The sequence below is a fragment of the Chiloscyllium punctatum genome, chromosome 38, assembly GCF_047496795.1.
Source record: "Chiloscyllium punctatum isolate Juve2018m chromosome 38, sChiPun1.3, whole genome shotgun sequence".
Classification (NCBI taxonomy): Eukaryota; Metazoa; Chordata; class Chondrichthyes; order Orectolobiformes; family Hemiscylliidae; genus Chiloscyllium; species Chiloscyllium punctatum.
The window spans coordinates 48550810-48574687 of record NC_092776.1 but is presented as its reverse complement, the minus strand read 5'-3'; the positions used below and the strand labels follow the sequence as shown (position 1 = coordinate 48574687).

Genomic DNA, 23878 nt, shown 5'->3' with positions numbered 1-23878 from the left:
CAGGAGATAACTTCCCCAACCCAAGTGCCAATCAATTGTACCTTCTCTGAACAGCCTCTAACGTATCTACATCCCTTTTCTTAAGTGAGACCAATTGTACACAATACTTTAGCTTTGACTCACGAACACCGTGTATACTGTAACAAAATATCCCTGCATTTACATTCCATTCTGTAGTGTGTAGCTCCTTCCTGCGTGTGCACCTGCCATTGTGTAACTTCTTCATGAATAAGTATTCCTGTTTCCTGCCTTCCTGCAATATCTTCCCTGCTTACGTACATCTTGGTGTGAAGTTCACTCAGGTATATCTCCTTCCTGTGCAAGTGCTGATCTCACCACAGTCATCATTACTACCAATGAATGGTCATGACCTTCATCATCTGATGCATTGTCAATCACATCCAAAACAATTACCGTCCAGATCTTGTCAAAGTTTTGGAAAAGCTATATCTGCACAAGAACTCTCTGCCCAGTATCTGGCATAGAGAGCTGAGGCAGCAGCTGCAACAAGTGAGGTTTTAGTCAGATGGAATAGAGACGTTTAAACATCTGCTTAAACTGCTGCTCAAACTCGCGGGCCTTTCCTGGTCAGTTTCTGCTGCCCTGGGAAATCCCTGCTGCTCAAGTTAAATTTATAGTGAAGCAATAAACAATTTAAATAATGCTCAGTAACTACTCCCAAGGATATTAATTGCACCAATAATTATCTGCTTTCATTCAATTATCGAATTTCTGACATTGCCAGCTTGGTTTCTTACTGACATCCAACTGAGCCTCTGTGAAACCCAGGACAGGGTGCGCATTGGAGGAATAATCCAAAAATCACTTATTTTCAACCCCAACTATTCCCAACCCTCCACTCCACCATTAATCCTTGAAGTTTTAATTCGATTTCAGTTCTGTCACACTAATGGAATCCAGTAGGAATGCCATTAGTTGGAGATACAGTGCAATGCTTCTAATGAATCAAGTCTCAAGCTAGTCCAAATACCTGGCTTCAAATAACTTTTCTGTAACCTCCCAATATACTTGAAGAGGTTGGCATCTGTCACTGATCTCACCGTGCAGGAAATGATAACCCAATGCAATCGCTCCCATAAGGTCAATAAAACATTGACTGATTTAGATCATCATTAAAGAAAAGTATTTTTTCCCTTTTTATATTAGCAGGGAACATTTTGCAAAAAAATGTGTACTCACCTCACTAACTTCCCTTTAATTAAACCACAAGGGAGTGTTAAGATGATAGCTTAAGAGGATTTGTGTGTTGTTTAATCTTGCTGAGAGGGAAGCACCTCCTTTCCACACATGACTTTACTTCCAGCCAGCTTCACACACCTCTCTTGGTGCCTTTCCAAAAATTTACCAACTCGCCTTTCCTCATTTCTGTGCCAATATTCACAGATGACGGCTGTTCTCCAATGCTGCTCACTACCTCTGTGTTTCCCTTTGTAGCTCAGTTAGTTGAACAGCCACTTCAGACATAAAATGTAAGAATGGTTTTAAAGATTAAATTCACAGTCCCTTAAATCAGGAAGGATGCTTGCCATAGATAGAGACAAAAAAGGAGAGAAGATGTATGAGACAGGAGGCAAGTCAGCACAAGGTTAAAGAGGTAGAAAGGGAAGGAAATAGACAAAAGGAGAAACAGCTTGCTCAGTTATGTACCCGTCTATTGAATTGTCTGTAGTCAGTGAAGGGTTGCGTGCTTTCTTGAGCTTTCTTCTTGCTCTTGGATCTTTGTCCTTTATCATCCACCCTGCTTCAAAGACACCTCCATCTCGCTCCATGAGGGCACTCTCTTCTTAGCTGCTAAGGTCAAAATCGATCTTCTTCAGACGATGTGTGGATTTTTCCCACTGGCCACCCACTGGATATTCAGCCCGTCAGAAGTTGGGGTGTGAACTTTGGAAGCAAAGTATTCATCATTCCGTGCAGCCCAGTTGCTGCATAGTAAGACAAAGGTACTCCAGCCAAAACTGGGCTTCGTATCCAATATCCTCAGCATCATGGCTACAGGACAGCCGTAGGAGGCAGTTGGTCACTTCTGTCATCCGAGTAGACACATGTACAAGCCAACAATGATAGGCGTAGATAAGGTCCTATGCATGAGCTTCTCAGCTGTGAAGATAGAGTTTTTAAGAGCAAAAGGGATTAAAGAGTATGGGGAGACAGCAGGAACTTGTTACTCAATTAGATGATCGGCGATCATATTGAATGGTGCAACAGGCTCAAATGGCTGAATAGCCTACTCCTGCTCCTACTTTTTGTTTCTATGAAGCTGCTCAGGTGAGTTTTCATTATGCATTAATTGGGGACAAACACAAAGGTCACAGTGTATACAGCCAGGTGTCCTACTGCCACCCCTCAATGGTGTGAAACCTGATTGGTGTATCATTGCCATCTGAGAAAGCACAAGATACACTAGCAGTGCTACCTACAGTAGATACTATACAACACTTGGATAGATTGCTGCACAACACACATCAAAACAGATGGTGTCCTAGGCAAAGAAAAAAGTATAACAATCAGCTACAAAAATTGATCAAAAGGCAAATAGAACATTAGCCTGTTTAATAGGAGGGCTAGAAAATAAATGAGATGAAGTCTAATGGAATTATACAAAGTCCCTGTTAAACCACACATGGAGTATCATGTTTAATTGTAGGCACCTCCGTTCAGAAAAAAATATAATATCTTTCAAAGGGGCATAGATTCTCCAGAATGCGACCAGGGTTAGATAATGAGTTGAGATTATATAAATTAGACTTGTGATTCCTGAAATAAAGAAGGATAAGAGGTGATTTGATTGCAGATTATTAGAATTTTGAAAGGAAAGTAATAGTACTGCTAGTACAGTATTCTGCTGGTGGGGAGTCTAAGGGAAGAGAAAACAGATCATTCAAGAGCTTGGAAACAAATCTTCATGCAAAACGCGGTAAAGATGTGGCCTGTTTCTCACTAAAAGCAGTAAATGCTAGCTCAATTGATCATTTTAAAGCTCAGACTGATAGATTTTCGTTAACCAAGTGTAGAAATGGAGATGGAATGAAGGTGAGGGGGCGATGAGATTATGGTTCACGTCAGGTATGATCTCATTGAATGGCAGAACAGACTTCCTCCTGTTCCTACATCACCATTCGTAAGTGCATCAATATTTGAAATTTATGCTTTACCACCCATGGATGTGAAAAGTACCAAAAATTATCCCTTAGATGGTAGCCAAGGACAATTTTTACCCTCAATTCAGTTTGTTCCATGGCATGAATCCAGCATTACACCACAGATATAATTTGGCAGGATGCCAGTCAGTCTGGAACATTCCCTCATTTCTTTTCAATTCTAAGTTTATCCAGTTCTGCAACGGATACTGTTTAATGTTGCTTCACAATTTACCTTTCATGTTGATGTGTTAGGCTTGCCTTTTTTTTGTATATTTATGGGGCTATATTTAGTTAACTAATTTGTATAAGAAACTTGACATGTTGTCTACATCTTGTAATAAATATTATCAAATCTTGAATGCATTACAACCTGAAAAATATGTAGATCCAGTGCCAATTGAACATAGTTAAAATAAAGCCCTGGCTGCATTTTCCTATTAATTTGACATATTTACCAAAGAGCAATTAGGGATGGGAACAAATGCTGGCATTGGCAGTGACGCCTACAGCCCTTTTAGAATAAATAAAAGCAGCAAACTCAAAGAGAACACAATTAAGAATAACTTAATTGCTGCAATCTCTAACATAACGAGCATGAATGCTTTTTTTTAACCCTCATAGAATCATTTAGGATAGAAGGTCATCATTTGGCTCTTTGTGTCCATGTCAACACTTTGACAGACTGATCAATTAGTTAATCATGCTCCTTTGGTCACTTTGCCTCTTCTTTCAAATTAGTTTCAATGGGCTTGAAGGTAGGCATTCATTGTTTCATCTTGCCCATGCATGGCTGGTTTTTTTTTGTGTCTGGAAAATTGCTGAAAATGTGAGCTGGAAATGTCACTGACAGACCTGAATGGACAGGGCAAAGAAGGGTGTATCTCCTTAACTAATCAAATTGAAGGAATGTGAAATGAACAGTGAGGCAATTATAAACTAGGGTGTGGGAATTCAATGTTAAATCAGGTATAGAAAGTGAAAGTAAAGAGGGAAATATAAACTGGATTAGGAAGAAGAAAAACGGCGACACAATTTCATTTTTAAAAAAAATTCACATTTGATACCATTAATATGAAGACCTGAAAAAAGAAACCTATGCTTGTAATAGTAAATTTTCAATGGCACAGAGGTTATTAAGTGGTAGTTAACTGATCACATTGTTAAAGGTGTATCTCAGCACTATGATCGGTAATGACTTTGTATGATGTGGGCGAATTGTATATTCTAGAAAGCATTGGTGTAATCCAAATATTTGTAGATTTCATTTCTAACTTACATTGTTTGCGCGGTGCACAGTTCTGGTCATTCGCTACCTGCTTGCTTGCTCGGTGTCTTTTAATTCTCTTTTTCTTTGAAAAATAATGATCTGTGTTGAAACGGTAAGACAGTTAGTCGTTGGTTGAGGTCATTTGCAGGTGACTTCCATGCGTTAGTTGTGTTGGAGATGGTGTTGTGAAATTTTAGTAATTCAATGCAAAAATCTTGCTGAGTTGCTTGATAGTTTGTAACTATTGATTTGCTAGTACACACCATATGTCTGGTAGACTGTTTGAGCATAGACAGTGCACCACTGGTGTGCTATGGATCATTGTGTTGCTGGAAAAGCGCAGGTCAGGCAGCATCCAATGAGCAGGAGAATCGACGTTTCAGGCATAACTTATGTCCGAAATGTCGATTCTCCTGTTCCTTGGATGCTGCCTGACCTGCTGCGCTTTTCCAGCAACATATTTTTCAGCTCTGATCTCCAGCATCTGCAGTCCTCACTTTCTCCCTGCTATGGATCATTCCCCACTTAGTACACATCTCTTGAAATGGTTTACCAGTGTACTGTGGTCCATTATCTTTGATCTGGGATACCAAATAAAGTTGAAAAAGCACTCACTGTGTCAGCAATACAACATGTATGATGGTTGTTAAGTCATTGAACAATGAGAAGTAGAGAAGTAATCCATCACAAGGATGTAGTCTTCCTCGTGCATTGTAAGCAGATTTGTTGCTATTTTCATTTAAGGAGTGGTGGAACATTTGTGTGGAAAGACCACATATAGAGACCCACCTCCACTGCTAGGCTTGGTATGTTTGGCATACCTCAATATGTTCATGAGTTATTGAATATCCTGATATATCTCTTGCCAGTTTCTAGATTAACAGCCTTCTTGTCTGTTCAATACCCATGTGTCCCTGGTATAAGAGGGACAGGAACACTTTTGATATTAGAACTTGTTTGCCTTTGAAGTAATTTGTCATGATTTAGCCTCTGTATTGCCAAAATGAACAAATCTTCTAAGGTACGTCTTTAACACCGCCAGCCCATCCCTCGATAAAGATCATTTTCAACTGTTGCAGTTTATCTTTGGCAAATGCTGACTGCAGCTGTTCATACTGGCTTTAGCCAAAGTGTAACAGATCAACCTTAAGAATATCTTCAATTTCATATTGAACAGTATCAAAATGTGCAAGAGAAGCATCTTGGTCTCTGTGTGGTTTAGGTAATCTGCTCAGCGTGTCAGATGTAATCATTCTAGTTACCCGGCTCATATCTCCCTTCAAAGTCATACAGCCTTTGACCTTAACAAATAAATGTTACAAATATGGCAATGCCCTCTTAGTGGTTTGCAGCAGATCACTTCAAATGTCTTATAATCTGTCTCATTGGTAATTTTCTTACCAAATAAGTACGTGAGAAGCTACTGATACCAAATACCGGAGCTGATGTCTCACACTGTACCTTAGAATAGTTGGTTTGTGCAGATAAGTGTATTCAAATCAAAAGCAATTGATTTTTTTTCTTGCAAAAGACAAGTGCCTAGGCCAGATTATGATGCATCTATTTAGAGAATTGTGACTTTCTTGGAGTCATAGAGTTGCAGTAAGCAAATTTGTGCTGAAAGAAACCGGTAATCAGAATTGAATAGGCAAAAGACGTTGTCCTGTCACATGTAAAAGGTGTCCTTCTTGAGAAACACTGTGGAAATACTTATGCATGAAATTGGGAATATATGACAAGAAGAAATTGAAAAATTCAAGGCAACATCACATATCCTCAATTATTTAATATTAAAGAACACCATCTTCCTCCAGTACAAACATTATCACAGTCCGATTAGCATTTAACTACTAGTTAAAGTAGTACGGACAGCATAACTCCTGCTTACCTTGATTTTGACCGAAGAATACGCTACTGGCTTCGAGTTGCAATTGGTTAGGCCACTGTTGGAATACGGTGTGCAATTCTGGTCTCCCTCCTATCGGAAAGATGTTGTGAAACTTGAAAGGGTTCAGAAAAGATTAATAAGGATGTTGCCAGGGTTGGAGGATTTGAGCTGTAGGGAGAGGCTGAACAGGCTGAGGCTGTTTTCCCTGGGAGGCTGAGGGGTGACTTTATAGAGGTTTAAAAACTTATGAGGGGCATGGATAAGGTAAACAGGCAAAGTCTTTTCCCTGGGGTTGGGGAGTTCCGAACTAGAGGGCATAGGGTTGGGGTGAGAGGGGAAAGATATAAAAGAGGCCTAAGGGGCAATTTTTTCACACAGAGGGTGGTACGTGTATGGAATGAGCTGCCAGAGGAAGTGGTGAAGACTGGTACAATTGCAACATTTAAGAGGCATTTGGATGGGTATATGAATAGGAAGGGTTTGGAGGGATATGGGCCGGGTGCTGGCAAATGGGACTAGACTGGGCTGGGGTATCTGGTGGGCGTGGACGGGTTGGACCAAAGGGTTTGTTTCCATGCTGTACATCTCTATGACTATATGACTCGTCCAACTTGTCTATGCTGACCAGATAACCTTAACTAATCTAGTCCCATTTTCAAGCATTTGGCTGGTATCCCTCTAAACCCTTCTGATGCCTTTTGAATGTTGTAATTGTACCAGCCTCCACCACTTCTGGCAGCTCATTCTATACACATGCCACCCTCTGCATGAAAAATTTACCCCTCAGACCCCTTTTAAATCTTTTCCTTCTCACACTAAACCTATGCTTTCTGGTTTTGGATTCTCCTACCTTGGGGGAAAAAAAACCTTGTCTATGCACCCTATCCATGCCCCTCATCTTTTTATAAACCTCTACAAGGTCACCCCTCAGCCTCCAATGTTCCAGGAAAAAATGCCCCAGTCTATTCAGCCTCTCCCTATAGCTTAATCCTGGCAACAGCCTTGCAAATCTTTTCTAAAAGAAAATGCTTCTGCAAAAATGCTCCCAGTGTTAATATAATGGGAGCGTTAAACTTCAGGCAATACAATCTGGTAGATCATAGAGTGAAATACATTTCCAGAGTAATTGGAATACTGGAACAAACACAATTGTGTTATGTTCCCCAGAAGTTAAAATGTTCAAGTCAGAGATTCTCATCAGGAATCAGTGCCAGTTGATTTATGCTGATGAACAGCCTCCTTAGATTGAGGACTCTTCTACAAAGGGAACACACAAATCAGGAGTACAAGCTGGCCATTCAATCTCTTAAATCTGCTCTGCTATTTAATAAAAGTCTGATCTGATTGTAATGCCAAATCTACATTTCCACCAACCCTGCTAAATTCTGTTTGAACTGGGCGACCCCTGGTTGTAGATTCTACTATAAGGAAACATGCTCCTCAGATCTACACTGTAAAGGCCTCTCAGAAGTTTATATATTTTAATCAAGAATCAGATTCAAGCCCAACCTTTCCTCAAAGCAATCCATCCATTCCAGGTATTAATCTAGTAAAAATTTCAACTGCCTTCAATGCATTTACATCCTTCCTTAAAAAAGGTAATTGTGCACAGTACTCCAATATTCAGTATAATTAAACCACAACTTCCCTACTTTTGACTTCAATTGTCCCTTTTGAAAGATAAAATTGTATTAGCTTTCCTGCTAGCTGTATCTACATTGTAACCTCTAGCAATTCACATACGAGGACACCCAAATCGCTGTATACATCTCGGAAACTCTGCAATATCTTGTTTAGATAATATGCTTCCTTTTTATTCTTCCTTTCAAAATGGACAATTTCACATTTTCCCATATTGTGCTCCATTTGCCATGTATCTATTGATGTTTCCAATGGTCTCACTGGTCTACCTTTTACCCCTATAACCATACCTAGCCAACATTTTGATTATTGAACTTCTGCTCTTGATCCAAATTTTTTATCTGTGTCCAAACAGCTGATTCTGAGTATCGTCTGCCATACCCATTTTTCAAATATCTCTTTTTACTACATCCTTATGTCCTCTTCACAATTTATTTTCCAACTATCCTTCTATCAGCAGCAAATTTGGCAACCATACCTTCTATTCCTTCATTTAGGTCATTAATAGAAACTGTAAATAATTGAGGTCCCAGCACCCATCACTGTGGCATACTGCTCACTACATCTTGCCAACCTAAAAAAAGACCCATTTATACCTCTCTCCACTTCCTATTAGCCAGCCAACCTTCTATCCTTTAAAACGTTAGCTACTTCACCATGAGCTTTAATTTTCTGTAATAGCCTTTGATGGGGACACCTAACAAATGCCTGCAGAAAATCTAAGTACAGCACATGCATCAGCTCCTCTTTATCCATAGCATATTACACCCTCAAAAAAACTCCAATAGATAGGTTAAACATGATTTACCTTTCACAAACTACTTTCATTCTGCCTGATCATCTTGGAACTTACACAGGAATCCTGCTATAACTTACTTAATAATAGCTTCTAACAGTTTCCCAATATAGACATTAAGCTAACTGCATTGTGATTTCTTGTTTTTGTCTCCTTTTCGATAAAGGACTTACATTCCTGACCTACCGATCTTCTGGTACCAGGTCCTCAGTTCTGTGAATGATCGACAAGCAACAACTATATCACTGAAACCTTGATAGTCAGACAGCAATCATGGATCATGCAACTGAAAGAGTGTGATAACATGCATTTCAAGCAACTATTTGTTATTGCAATACCCATGTGCAATAGCAGTGTGATTCGGGTAAATTTCATAACATCTTTTACTCTAAAGCAATTGGACAGTGCATCTTTGTCTACTCTGAGGACAAATCTGACCTGGGGCAAGTTTGCATTACATGCATAATACTATCATCATCGTGTGATTGATCAGGTACTCCCATTGGTCTGCCATGTGCATGTGTCAGCGAGGCGGGGGGGGGGGGGGGGGGGGGGAGGGGGAAAACAGAGAAGCAGAACTTCTTCAGTTACTGAAACTTCTTACAGGCTGATTAAACTCTCAAACTCTTGCGAACAACTCATAGTAATGCTAACTGTTTAGAGTTAAAAATCACAGCACCAGGTTATAGTCCAATAGATTTATGTGGAAGCACTAGCTTTCAAAGCGCTGCTTCTTCATTGGGCAATTGTGGAGCAGGACCATAAGACACAGAATTTATAGCAAAAGATTACAGGGTAATGCAGCTGAAATATATTAAACAAACTTAATTTAAGTCTTTCATCTTTTAGAATGGGTTTGCTAGTTTCAGTTTGTTAATATGCAAATCCCAGAACGCCTTTTAAGTCACATTCTCAAGATAACTTCAGGTTTTCTAACAAAAGATGTCATCTCAGCTCAGACAATGCATTAAAGGTATGAAGTTTAAGTCAGTCTTTGTCCCAACCTTGAGTCAGACTGGTTCTTTGTCTGAGCTTAGATGACACCTTTTGTTAGAAAACTTATCTTGAGAATGTAACTGAAAAGGAATTCTGGGAATTACATATTAATGAACCAAAACTAGCAAACCCATTCTAAAAGATGAAAGACTTAATCGAAGTTTAATATATTTCAGCCACATAGCAGTGTAAACTTTTGCTATAAATTCTTGTCTCTTACGGTCCTGTTCCACAACTACTTGAAGAAGCAGTGCTTTGAAAGCTAGTGCTTCCAAATAAACCTGTTGGACTATGATTTAGAGATGCCGGTGTTGGACTGGGGTGTACAAAGTTAAAAAATCAAACAACACCAGGTCATAGTCCAGCAAGTTTAATTGGAAGCACTAGCTTTCGGAGTGACTCCTGATGAAGGAGCGCTCTGAAAGCTAGTGCTTCCAAGTAATCCTGTTGGATTATAACCTGCCGTTCAGTGATTTTTAACTTTGTGCACCCCAGTCCAACACTGGCTCCTCCAAATCATAACTATTTAGATGTATTGCCAAACCTACAATTCTTTTTAAAAATGGGTACAGCAGAGGATGCTCAGAATCAGCTGTTTGGATACAAACAGTTTGGATCAAGAGTAGAAGTTCAAGAATCAAAAAGGTGGTTAAGTATGGTTATAGGGAAAAAAGGTAGACTAGTGAGGCCATTGGAAACATCCCAGCAACAACTGAAGGAGAAATGAAAGGTAAAAACAGAAGAAATATCAGATAAGTGAAAAATGATTGAGCTTTTGATGAGGGAGCTCAAAAAAAGTGAGAAAGGACGCAATATGATGCCAACAATCATATTAAGGCCACTGTGACAATAAACTAATAAATTATTATTAGTGACCAGGTACAGACAAGCTTTCAAAAAGGTCAGTCATGATCGGAAATCTGAAACTTGCAGTTGTGACAGTGAGATATTTTCTTTCCTAAGCTGTTGTCTGCAATGCAATGTAATTGGAAGGCAACCTCAAAAGTTGCATTATCCAGATAACGCAGTGTTAACATGTACTACTTAATTGACATAGCATTGACCAACAATTATGGAATTTTCTGGCTATTTTCATTGGCCCTCCATTGAAAAATAAGTAATGAAGGTTTCCCATCCAAACAATTTAAATATGCAACTGTCATGAAATATTTTACTTAAGGAAATTCAAATATATGTATTTGATCAGTTTCAAGGCCACACCAATAACTCTGGGCATCAGCTAGTTATTTTTGATAGCCCAAATTAGACAATAATAAAAAGGGTCCCAAGGACACTCAAATTGCAGAGAATGTTGGAGAAACAGGTCTAGCATCTGTGGAGAGAGAAACAGAGTTAATGTTTTCTGCCCACTATGATTTATTCAGAATCGAATACACAGACCAGCCTGCAGGACAATGGATCAGAAAAGCTAAAACAAATTCACTTGTGGGTTTTTTTTGAAAAAAAAGATGTTCTCCAGAAGTTAAGAGATCAAATCCCCACCTCAATTACAGCAATGTAGACATTGCACAAGTTTCAATCTGTGTTCAGCTTCAATTTCATTACCTGAAATTCCTTTGAAATGTTCCAAAAAAAGGTTTTATTTATTGTCCAGGACCCACATGCCTGTAAATTTTTATAATTCAAAGCAATCATCTTCAAATGTGGTCATTCAAATGAATTTTGATCCTCACTGAAAACTAGCCAACTTCAAACACCTTCTGCTCACATAAAATAACCATAGCCATTTTTGATCACTGCAAAGTATCATCCCTTCACTAATTCTCATCACCTTATCCATAACCTTAAACCACTGTCATCACTTCGTCCACTCCCTTATAACCTCAGCTGCATCATCACACTCAACCTCCTGCCATCAATTTGCCTAATGCCAAAGCTTCCATCACTTCTTGGATTACAGAACTGGAGGATTCACCTTCCAAAATGCTATAGAAATCCAGATCCTATTAGCCACCACACACCCGAGAGTCTTGAATCTTAGTATCCAGTACACATGGAATATTGTTGGACCCCAAATGCCCTTCAACATTGTCCTTTTAGAGTGGTACAAGCCCAGTTCATTTTTCTCCCATGATCACTATGCTCTCAAAGCCCTCTCTCTCCCCCCCCCAATGCTTCTAAACTGTAAACCTTGGATCACCCAAAGATATTGTTCCCCATTGTTGCCTGGCAGTGGCAATCTCTTGGTTTCCACATACTACCTATTCCATGTTCACTCATGGGTTGCCAGAGTCTCAGACTGGGCCAGCATTTATCATTGCACATCCCTAGGGACCGTTAGAGGTGGTTGTGTGTTGCTTCTTGAACAGTTGCAGTCTGTGTGGCGTATAGACCCACAATGTCACTAGGGAGTGAATTCCTGAATTTTGACCCAGCGCGCTGAAGAAATATTGACATATTCCCAAGTTAGGTCAGTGAGTGATTTGGTGGGGAACTTGATGATAGTGTTGTTTCCATACATCTCCTGTCTTCGTCCTTCTAAATGGTAATAGTCTTATGTTTGGAAGATGCCATCATTAGTCTTGAAGTTTTGGAGTGCATCTTGCAGGTTGCTGCTACTGAGCATCAGTGATGGAGGGAGTGGATGCTGTACTAATCAAGCTTCTTGAGTGTTCTTGGAGCTGCACTCAATGGAGGAAGTATGAAATATTCCATTATACTTGTTTATTGTACCTTATAGATGATGGACAATCGTTGGAGCGAGGAGTTATTAGCTACAATCACCCCAGGCTTGGTCTTACCTTTGCAGCTATTGTACTCATATGGCTAGTCTAGTTCATCTTTTGGTCAGTAGTAAACTTAAGATGTTGATAGTGGGGGGAAGCAGTGATGGCAACATTAATGAATGTCAAGAGGCAGTGGTCAGATCTTCTCTTACAGAGATGGTCATTGCCTGGCATGTTTGCAGAAAATGTTATTTAGCACTTTTCAACTGAGATCTGGATATTATCCAAGTCTTCCTGTTTTTGTACATGGACTACTTCAGTATCTGAGCAGTCGCAAATGGTGCTGAAAATTGAAAATTGCACAATAAATGTACCCCCTTCTAATGCAAGAAAGGTCACTAATGAGGCAGCTGAAGTCTGTTCAGCCTAGGAGTCTACCCTGAGGAACGAGGGCTCCTGTAATGTAGTGGCAGTGTGATCCAAAAGGCCCAGATTCCACTTCCACCAGCACCAGAGGTATGTCATAATCCGTCTGCACAGGTTGATTGATGAACTCCTACAGAGATATCGGACCACCAATAATCTTCATGTACCAGGTGCAACTCCAACCAGCAGAATGTGTGCTCTGATTCTCATTGTCTCCAGTTTTGTTACTTGCCTGGAAGCCACTCTTGGTCAAATGAGGTCTTAATGTGTTCAAATCCACAATTTTGTTTTGAACTTGGATGACTTCATCAAGCAGCATGTGTCTCTGGTTCCTCACTGGTTTTGTTGAATCTTGCCTGGTATCCTAAAGTTTAAAAAGGCAAGATATAAAATATGGAATTTGTGGGTTAATGAACCTATAAGCAGCATAAGATATTGAAATATACACAGAAACAAAACTGATAGTGAATGAGTTGTATCAGTGGGAGAAGCACAGGACAAAATGAAAGAAGTGAAAGGCATATACAAAAGCAGATGGAATGAGTTAGAGTAGCAAATAAGGAGACAATTGCAATAGGCAACTTGTTTTATTTTTCTCAAAGAATAGCAGCAGATAAATTGTGTAATACACAAAGTTACACGACATCCTTATCGTGCGCACTCTTGCGCCATGAAAAATGCCACGATTATCTGCTAGTAAGTGGAACACTATAAAGCAATTTCTATTATAGGTGCAAATGCATAAAATGATCACAAAATCAAGGTATATTTTCAATTTCTGCAGTGCAGTATTTATATATTCAGGAATTTCAAAAGGAAACACAGGATAATTTCCAATTGTATATTTTTCCTTTCAGTACAATATAACCTATTCTTCCCCAAATAGCTGGTCAGTTTCATTCTTTTGATGATTTAAATAGAAAATTATTAAATGGGAGCTTCTATCAGTGAACATTCCTAAACATTAAAAACTTGTATGTTTAGCAATGCTAAGGATTGTTAGTTTGCAGGAGTAACTTATAAACATGCACTGACTGCAATTTGTAGCAATCTACAATACCTCATCCTTTCACTTTTTCCATATATTTTTGTTTTTGTTAACAGCCCAGTAACAGTTTCAATAAGCAGATTAAACCTCCCATAAACTACAAACCGTATCTTTATTTTCCTCTTTGTATGAATCAGTGTAGCTCAGGTTCAACAATTGTCCAGAATTGTGATAAAATGATGTGGAATATTGATCATATTCACCTGTCACCTCACTGCAAGTAGTACTACAATACTATACTACTGTATACAGATTAAGACTCCATTCCAGATGCATTTACAGATAGCATACTGTTGGAACCAGCAAGATATTAGACAGTATAATCCAATTTTTGGCTACTGAATTTACAATCCAAAGACAGCAACAAGAGTTTTAACAACTTCTGCTAGCACATTATTCAAAATACAGCCTATAATGGATGAATGTATTTTAAAATTGAGTCCCTTTTGGAGATAAAGAAAATAAAACAAAAAGCTAGGAAGACTCTGGATTATAATAACATTTCCTATAAAGAACAAAGCTTTCATTTTACCTTAAAATTGCAAGAAAATAGATTAACAGTTTAGGCACATGAGACAATTAATGGAATACATTCTTTTGAAAAGCTATTTGAGGGAAGTAACACTAAATGAATTTGCATAATCTTACAAAGAGTTGCAGGAGGGAAAAGAATATGGGCTGTGTTTTGAGCACCTATGCAGAGGTATGAATCACCTCCAAAAATATATGTACAGGATATCAACATTTTACAAGATAATGTAGGCCAGGTCACTACAGCTGGCCACCTGCATTCACAGAGTAACCAGCACAAAGAACATTTCATACAGATTTACTGGATATATAGTTCACTGCTGCCACTTTTAATTAGGATTTATCCTATCTATTAAAATCAGAAGACAGAAATTTCTACTTTTAGGTCAAACACTGGTTGAGGTGCATCTCAACACTAATTGAAACTTATACCCAGCTCCATCTATTCTACATATTTTCAATCTGTATATACACAAACTCATTATTCCTTCTAGAGACTGGACAGAAACCTATTGTAAGCCACATTTGAAATGACTAGCAATGTAATATTGATAATAAATTTCAGAATAGAAAAAAAACTTAATTTTAAACCAAAAAATATAACCACCTTCAAGATTGAAATTTGAAAATGTTGAGGTCATTGAAACTGAAGATGACTCAAGGTGAGAATGTGTGAATCTATGCAACCATTTACCATTACTGGGAACTAGTCTCAAATAATAGTACAGCAACTGTTTTGTTTTTTTAAACACTTGTGGTAAAAATACCACACCAAATAAAATTTGAATTAAACACATGCTATTGAATTTAGCCAATTTACAGTGGACTAAAGCAACAGAGAATGATTTGGGGCAAGCTCTTCAAAAAGACACTACCATAAATATTTTTGCCAGATCTTCTGCTATATGCAATTGGATTCTTCTCAAACATTTATTAATAATATTATCTGTCCCTACAGTCATTTATGGCAATGGAATCTCTGTTCTAATGACCAGAGATAGTGACTAATATGAAAAAGATTTAACAAACATCTCTAATTATTCTGTTAACTGTAACTATGTACTCCCTTTGTTATTAATCAGCCAAATGGCAAACTTAATCCTTCATTTTGTTTTGAAAAGATCCATCAGGTATTCCTTACTTATTTCCCTTGCAATGAAAAAAATTTCAACTTTGAATTTCTTTTCATAAATACATATAACAATATTGTCTATTTGTGCTCCTGTAGAGATATTTCAGTTTTGATGTGCAAGGGCACAAATTATTATATACAAAGTTTTTAAAGAAAAGTTGTTATCAACATAGCTAGTCAGGTATCTTATTATTTCAGAAGCAACTCTATGACATCAGATAATAATGAACAGAAAGCATACAAAATGTGACAGGCATTAGACATTTATTTACACTGAACCCATAAAATAAAAAAAAAATATTTAAAAAGCGTAACCACCCTAGTTTATGATTAAATTTAAAAAAACATGGCTATGGCTTAACCAAAATGTCAGAAACTACTTTGAATAGTTCCTTTATATTACTTATTCAGTTTTTAGAGCTCTTAAGTGCTTTTGGATTCATTATTAAATAATGCAGATTGCAGTGCAGTCAGTTAGCATAGTACTTTTGTTTTGTCTTACAAAGCCATATGAGCTTTTGCTGAAGTATTCATATCATTGAAGGAGTTTTCGTCCAATATTAAATCTTAAACAATGATACTAATGCATTCACAATTTGAAACCAATATACAGAAATTTCTAATATATGTATCTGCACAAGCCTCAGTCAAATTACACAAATATTTCAGTACAAATTTTTTCTGTGAATATGGACCCAAAAGAACTACACTTGATGGGTGATACTAAATTCACAGAATTACAATTAGAAAAACCCTTCCCCACATCCACCAACCCTCTCATCTATCCCCCAAATTTAGCAGAGGAATTTGCCATCATTCAGCCAAGTCATCCAGTAAAAATACAGCTTAATTTGTCCTTCTTGGTAACGAGGCAGGCAAGTATATCCTCAATCTGTACTGACATCGTCTTGAAACTCGCTCAAATCATTGACTCCTTTAGATTTTCGCATCTTCAGTATTGCTCTTTTGAGGTCCTGCTGTTTGATGGGTCGAAGCCTGTCCCTATTACTATTAAGTCAGACACAAGTTGAGAATTAACAGTTGTGACAAAGTTATTAAATAAAAAAAATTTGCATGTACACAGAAATTAACCAGAATACATTATGAGCAAGACTTTTATCAGAAATGGGATGACATCTACATTACTGAAACGTGTGTTTACTGGACCAAAGTTCTGTGTTTTTCTTATTGGCCTTTTATTTCAGGAAGGAGGTCTTCCTGCAAAACTTACTTGATGTGATATTTGTTGCTGAAAATTTCTACTCGTGGATCAAGAATGTTCTCAAACTGGATGCAAACCAGACAATTCTAGCCACCTTAGGTAGGCAATAGGACTGGGGGCCCATCCTATCAGAGTTTCAACAGGCAAAACGAAAAGAGAAATAGTACTTCCACTCTGAGGGTAATATTGCACCCGTTGCATTTATTTAAGATGTACTCATAAATCTAGTGGAGGAACCAATGACATTCCTCTAGTTAAGTATTTCTCTAAGTCTTCAAAACAACTTGCACATGACAGATTTACATCCTACACATTATGTCTGGCAGAATACATTAATGCTAAATTAAAGCATACAACAATAAAGACATAAAAATTGGTAACAAAACTTTTACTGAGAAATAAAGTGGGGGGGGGGGGGGAAGAGAGAGAGAGGTGAAGAAAGAGAACATACATTTGAGACATAGCCCTCAGCGAGTGAAATTGTGCACTCTCTTTTTCTATTGAAAAGAAATAAAACAGAGACAATCAAACAAGACCAGGTACAACTGATGGGCCACTTAATTGGGGATTGCTGCAGTTCTCAAAAGCGAACATGACAACATTGCCAAAAACAAAAAGAAAATCTACCAACAAAAAGTCTTCTCTCTTTGACTGAACTTTGATCCACAGACTTTGTACCTTTTTTTTAAATCCATGGTATTCCTAAATAGAAGTTTGTCTCATCCATCTGTCAATGCTGTGTATGAAGAAATGTGTGTGCCTGGATTTAAAAGGGCATATGGTTGAAGTTTGTATCATAATTAATAATCTATTTTGCCACATGTTAGGGGATAAGTTTGCAAAATAAGCTAGTTTTGAATTTCAATGTTCATTGATGTCACCTGTTGTGAGTTCCTTTTACCTTAAGTAGCGGTAATAATCAGGTATTAATAGCCTAAGAAAGTAAACTAGTCATATCTCATAATTGTGATAACTTTTGGAATAGTGAAGCTCAATCTCCCATGACAGAAGAGGAAAGGTAGTAAGAGAGAGGAAAACAGTAAAAGTAATAAGAAAAACTGAAAAGAAAAGGAAATAAAATAGAAAGGAAGATAATTACGAAAGGTTGCAAAACTTCAATGTTACTCAAGTGCTGAAGGTGTTCACTCTTAATGTCACCCTTTTTAGAAATTCTTTCAGGATAAGCACAGTACTAAGCCAGGATTTACTGCCCATTGCAGTTGCCCTCAAAAAGATGGTGGTGAGCGACTTTCTTGAACCCTTTAAGTGCTTTTAGGGAGAGATGTGATGCAAGATGTAAGTCTTTAATTTGTAAATGGTGATAAGGCATAATGAGATAGAGAAATCCTGATAAGAAGGAAGTTCCAGGATTTTGACCCAGCCACCGCGAAGGAACAATAATCATAGAGTAGAATCATAGAATTCCTAAAGTGTGGAAACAGGCCCATCAGCCCAACAAGCCCACACCAACCCTACGGATTAACCCATCCAGACACATTCCCCTAACCTATTATCCTACATTTACCCTTGACTAATACACCTAACCTACACATCCCTGAGCACTATGGGCAACTTAGCATGGCCAATTCACCTAACCTGCTCATCTTGGATTGGAGGAGGAAACCCACGCAGACACAGGGAAACTGTGCAAACTCCACACAGAGAGTCACCACAGGCTGGAATCAAACCCGGATCTCTGGCACTGAGATGCAGCAATGCTAACCACTGAGCCACCATGCCACACAGAGAGTCACCACAGGCTGGAATCAAACCCGGATCTCTGGCACTGAGATGCAGCAATGCTAACCACTGAGCCACCATGCCAATTAAATATAATTCAGGATGACGTGTAATTTGAAGGGAATCTTTCAAGTGGTGTTTCTGTTGATCTGCTTCTTGTGCTTCTCGGTGGTGCATGCCTTGCGTTTGGAAGATGCTATCGAAGTAGTATTATACATGGTACACACTGGTGCCAATGTGATTGGTGGTAAAGGAACTGACATTCAATTGGGTTCATTTGCTCTGGATGGTGTCATCCTCTTAACAGATCGGCGCTCACACAGGTAAGTGTAGAATAGTCCATCATACTGTGACTTCTGTATTAAAGATAGCAGAAAGGTTGTGGGGAATCAGGTGATGATTACTTGCCACAGAACACACCAACTCTGACCTGGTTCTTGTACTTGCTGTATTTATATGGCTGATCCAGTTTAGTTTCTGGTCAATGGCAACCTCCAGGTTGCTGATCATGATGGATTCAGCAGTGACAATGCCATTGAGTGTCACAGGAGATAATCAGGTTGTCTCTTGTTAGAAATTGCTATTACCTTGCAATTGCGATATGCAAATATACTTGATACCGGACACTCTTGATTGCTGTTAAAATATTGCTGCACATGGACATGGACTGCTTCAGTTGGAGGAATTGCAAATGCTGCTGAACTTAGTAGGATTCTTTGTGGAGACTGCAGATCTGATTTTATGATGCAGGGAAAAATCACCGATAAAGAAGCTGAAGATTGGGCGAAGGGTGTACGCACGCACGCTTAGGACACTATCTTAAGCAACTTCCCAACTTCTGCAGTGATGGTGGGCCTCCAACAACCACCATCAGCTTCTTTTGTGCTAGGTATGACTCCAACCAGTGTAAAGTTATCACCCTCTATCCCACTTACTACTGTTTTGCTGGGATTGCTTGATGTCACATTCTGCTAAACATATTGGGTAACAATTGGCTTTGCACATTTTGTGTGCAGGACATACATGGGCCATTTTCTACATTGTCGGCTAGATGCCAGTTTTGTAGCAACACTGGAAGAGACGGATTGTGGGGGCAGCGAGTTCTAAACCACACAGTTCTCACCACCTGCTCCAGATCCAAATCTAACTCCTATGACCCTTAAGACTCAGCTAGCTTTTATAATTGTAATTCTCCCAAGCCCCTCAAGTGTTAGACAGTGATAGATACTGTACCCTTGCCACCATCAGGGCTTCTTCCTAGTAGTATACAACATGAATCAGTATCGTTGCATCAGCCTTGGGGACATAGAGATTCACAGCCTGAAGAACTAGTTTTATTATTTTGTACAATCTGCTGATTGTATTATGGTTACCCTCATAGCCCTGGTGCTGAAGGCACGTCTGACAGGATTTGTACATTAGTTCCAAAAAAATTGCTAGTAACCTAATTTTTCATCACCTTACGTACACTATTCAACATTTATCATACAGCTGGCGAATTAAATCCTTCAGCTGTCGGACTGTAAATAAAATCCATTACTACACTAAAATAAAACTACACATTTAAAAGATCTAATTTACACAAACCTTTCCTCATCGGAGCCATGTACATAATCCCGGACACAAAACATGGCAGCATCTCGACAGAGTTCTTTCAGGTCACTCCCTGAAAAGCCTTCAGTTTCCCTGGCAACTTCATTCAAGTCCAAATTTCGGTCCACCTGTATCCAAACAGCAAACGTTTACTGTAGATTGGGTCGAAATTTCATTTCTGAAATTACTGGCTTAGGATAATAATTGATGCATTTTTAAATGAAAGATTGGGCCAGTGTAGTTGCAGACACAATTAAATGTTGCAGTGTTATGCAATGACTGAATGCCTCTATGAGGCATCATTTCAAAGCAATCCTTCAACCAAACAGAACATGTTAAGAAGACTCCAGATAGACACATGCTGCATTTTCAGAGAGAAAAATAAGAATTAAACTTGCACAACTGCCACAAAGGGATAAATAGTCAATTGACAAGATACGAAAAAAAATTCAGGAGTGCGAGCATGAATATGATCTAAACCTTGAAAATAAAGTGAAACACCCTACTGCGTGCCAAAATAATAGCAAAAACAGGTCTGTGGTAAATAGAACCATCGCTGAATAAAGTTAAACAGCATGCAAACACAAACTGAATGAGATGGCCTTAAGCCACTAGGGATCCACAAAAGGACCCAGAGGACTGCAAGGTCTGAGAGGCGATACAAAGCTGAAGCAAACCAAATGATTTGTGGATTTCAAAATAAGCATTAGAATTTAAAAGTGAATGCATTAAGGAGGCAGGGAATCAACACAGACTGAAGAGACTAGAAATGAACTGCATGCTGCTTTTACTGTACAATGGGAATATGGTCATGGAGAGTTTTGACACTGAGACTAATGGATGGAAATGGAAAACCATCAAGAAGGATTTTTGAGAATTATGAAATGGTAGTCATAGAATATTAGAGTATAGAAAGAGGCCCGTGTGAATAATAAGTAACTTACGTGGAATGGTGATTAAGAGGTCAAGTAATTCATTAAATGCGATGTAGATGTGTTAGAGAAAATACATCAAACCACAGCTATACTGGCTTCTCAACTTTAACTAAGAAAAATAATATGCTGCATTTGAACCAAGTTTAGAAATCCTACAGCCTATACCAGAGCAAGCAATCTAGGACACAAATGACAGATAATGAGCACCATCCAACACAAGCAGTGTGATTATTGATTCCACAAACTTTTGTAGGTCATTTGAGGAATATACAAAATTTGTCAGTTCAGAAATCTGTTATTCAAACAAACTACTTGTCTGGAAACTTTGTCAGCAGATTTGGGCAACTCTTTGCATCATTATTTGGAACAATATTTGGAAAAATAAAACAATTTTTCTCACTGCGGTAAGCCACAATTAAGTATTTTGGCTAAGGTCTTTTGCAGTTCACACACTGAGGTAAAGGTGTGCTGAAGTTATTCCATTTTCCCAAAAACAAAATCCAAAGATGCTTGCTCCCAAGCATTCTGGATAGGCGAGGTTTGAGCATACCAGCAATGTGCACCCATGTTACTGAAGTCAAACTATCCAGTGGCTTACATTTCCATCAGATGCTGGTCATAAAAGTTTCAATTTGCTGTCTTTTATTGTTGATATGCAGTGTGGCATCATTGGAATTTACTGTCCTTTCCCCATCACTCAAGAAGATGGTTTTGAATCAAATGCAGTGTAGGTATTCCAATAGTGCTGTTAAGTGGAGAGTTCCAGGATTTTCATGCAATTACAATAAAATAAGAGAAATGTATTTTCAAGTTGGGAAGGGGTATGACTTGGAGAGCAGCGGGTGCTATTCTCAAGTGCCTAAAACCCTTGAAATTCTAGGTGCTATAGACAATATTGATTAAAATTTGAGCTGCTGCAGTGAATATTGTAGATGGTACACATTATATGAATGGTCAGTGGTGGAAGAGCAGCCATTTAAGAAGACGGTTCCAGGCAAATATGCTCAGGTTCTAAAAACCCCTCGATACCTGTCCTCCTCCAATTCTTATCTCTTGAACCTACCAGGTCTGAATTGCTCTATTACTGGTAGCCATAGTTTCATTTGCCTCAGTCCCAGTCACTGGCACCCCCTTCCTAAACCTTCACTCCACTCCCTGTATTGCTTTCCTCCTTTAAGATACTGCTTAAAATGCATTTATGTTAAATAGCATCTGGTGATCTGCCTTAATATCCTTCTACGATTTGGGGGTCCATTTTCTTTTATAATACCTCGAATAGATACCAGAGGAAATTTCATTGCATTCAAGCCACTACATAAGTCTTGTTGAGGAATGTGAATGCAGACTTCTGCTTGAGCAGTTTCCCAATTTTAGATCAAGTTCCCAGATGGTCGCAAGGACTGTGCAGAATCAACTGGTCTTAGTGTGGAAAATCCTGCACCTAAATCAATGCCAGATGGCCTGATCATTTTTAAAATAGATTACAGCTTATTTTGGTTATATGATACAATTGTGCCATTTCCTAAGAGGGCTTTAAGAGTTATCCAAATCGCTGTGAATTTAGAGTCACTTATAGGCTGGAATAGGTAATGACAGATATCCTAAACTAAAGGAAATTAATAAACTACATCAGTTTTGCTATAATCCAGTATTTTAGGATTCAAACTACCACCTTTAGATCATTAGTCCAAGCCACAAGTTTACTTGTTCAGCAGCACTGACGTAATGCTTCTATGGTTTATTTTCTAAAAAAATAGCCGAAGATGATAATAAGGAAACAATACATTTCTAAACCAATGTCAGGAGTAGCCTTAGAAGGAGATATTGATCAACAAGATACATACACGATCAAGATATTAACACAACCCAAGTCTGGAAAATGTTTGTCAATCGAATTGAAACATCAAGTCAACTTTATTTCCTTCGACTATAAGCTACATACCTCTTCATTTCGTAGAATTAAATTTAGGATTGATTTCCGTTGACTAGTATTCTATAAAACAAAAACAAAAACAAAATTTGGTGTTTCCTCAATATTGGAAAACAGCACAATGACATTAAAAAAAAATTCTTGTCGACTGTTACCCAGGGACAGAGAAAGGCAATTTTGTTAAACATAGCTTAGGTAATCTTGTTTGTTGGTTATATTCCTTTCAATTACCTTGCTTTTATACTTTATGATGAATTAAAAATATAATCTGCTATTTTCATGGCCTTGTATACTTACGTGACACCTTTGATGATTGATGCTTTTGCACGACAAGGTCCCTTGCTTATTTGGTAATATTGTTACTACTTACAGCATACTGTAGTTACCATCAAAATGTATTCCTTTACAGTTTTCTGCATTGACCAATTATCAACTCGTCCTGCATGCCTACTCTCGCATCTCATCACAATCTATAAAAAGCCCCCATCTTATCCCACCCCATATTTGGTGTCAAAAGCAAATTCTACTGCTAATTATCATAAGTGAGAATGCTTTTGGAAATAGCCTTCCCTGATAGTGGAGGGATACAGAGGGATGGCTGAATTTAAACACAGATGAGTATACTTTTGTTGAATCAAAATCCTCAAGCTCTGAAGCAAAAATCCTCTTTTTAAAAATTGTTCCTGCAACCTTTACTTGGGAAATACATCTATCTGTAATTGAACACCCCAAAAACAATCTGAAATATAATTCACAATCATAGCTTCGATATTTCTTTTCGATTATATCTTTCAATAAAATGGGCATGATGAAAGTGCCTTAACAACATCTAAACAACTTGGATTAGCAAAGCAGTGTTTCAGAGTAAGTGGTTCATTTACT

The 23878-nt window shown here is 38.3% G+C and overlaps 1 protein-coding gene across 2 annotated transcripts in view; it reads right to left on the bottom strand.

The window, feature by feature from the left end:
• Positions 1 to 13437: 13437 nt before the first annotated feature.
• Positions 13438 to 23878, bottom strand: part of atad1b (ATPase family AAA domain containing 1b) — a 46788-nt gene continuing 36347 nt past the window's right edge. For both annotated transcript variants that reach the window (XM_072557835.1, XM_072557836.1), the window contains exons 8-10: positions 23009 to 23059; positions 20126 to 20259; positions 13438 to 16584 (exon numbers count right to left, since the gene is read on the bottom strand). In XM_072557835.1, the coding sequence (XP_072413936.1) occupies positions 16464 to 16584; positions 20126 to 20259; positions 23009 to 23059 (306 nt within the window). In that variant the 3' untranslated portion in view covers positions 13438 to 16463. The remainder of the gene's footprint in view (positions 16585 to 20125; positions 20260 to 23008; positions 23060 to 23878) is intronic.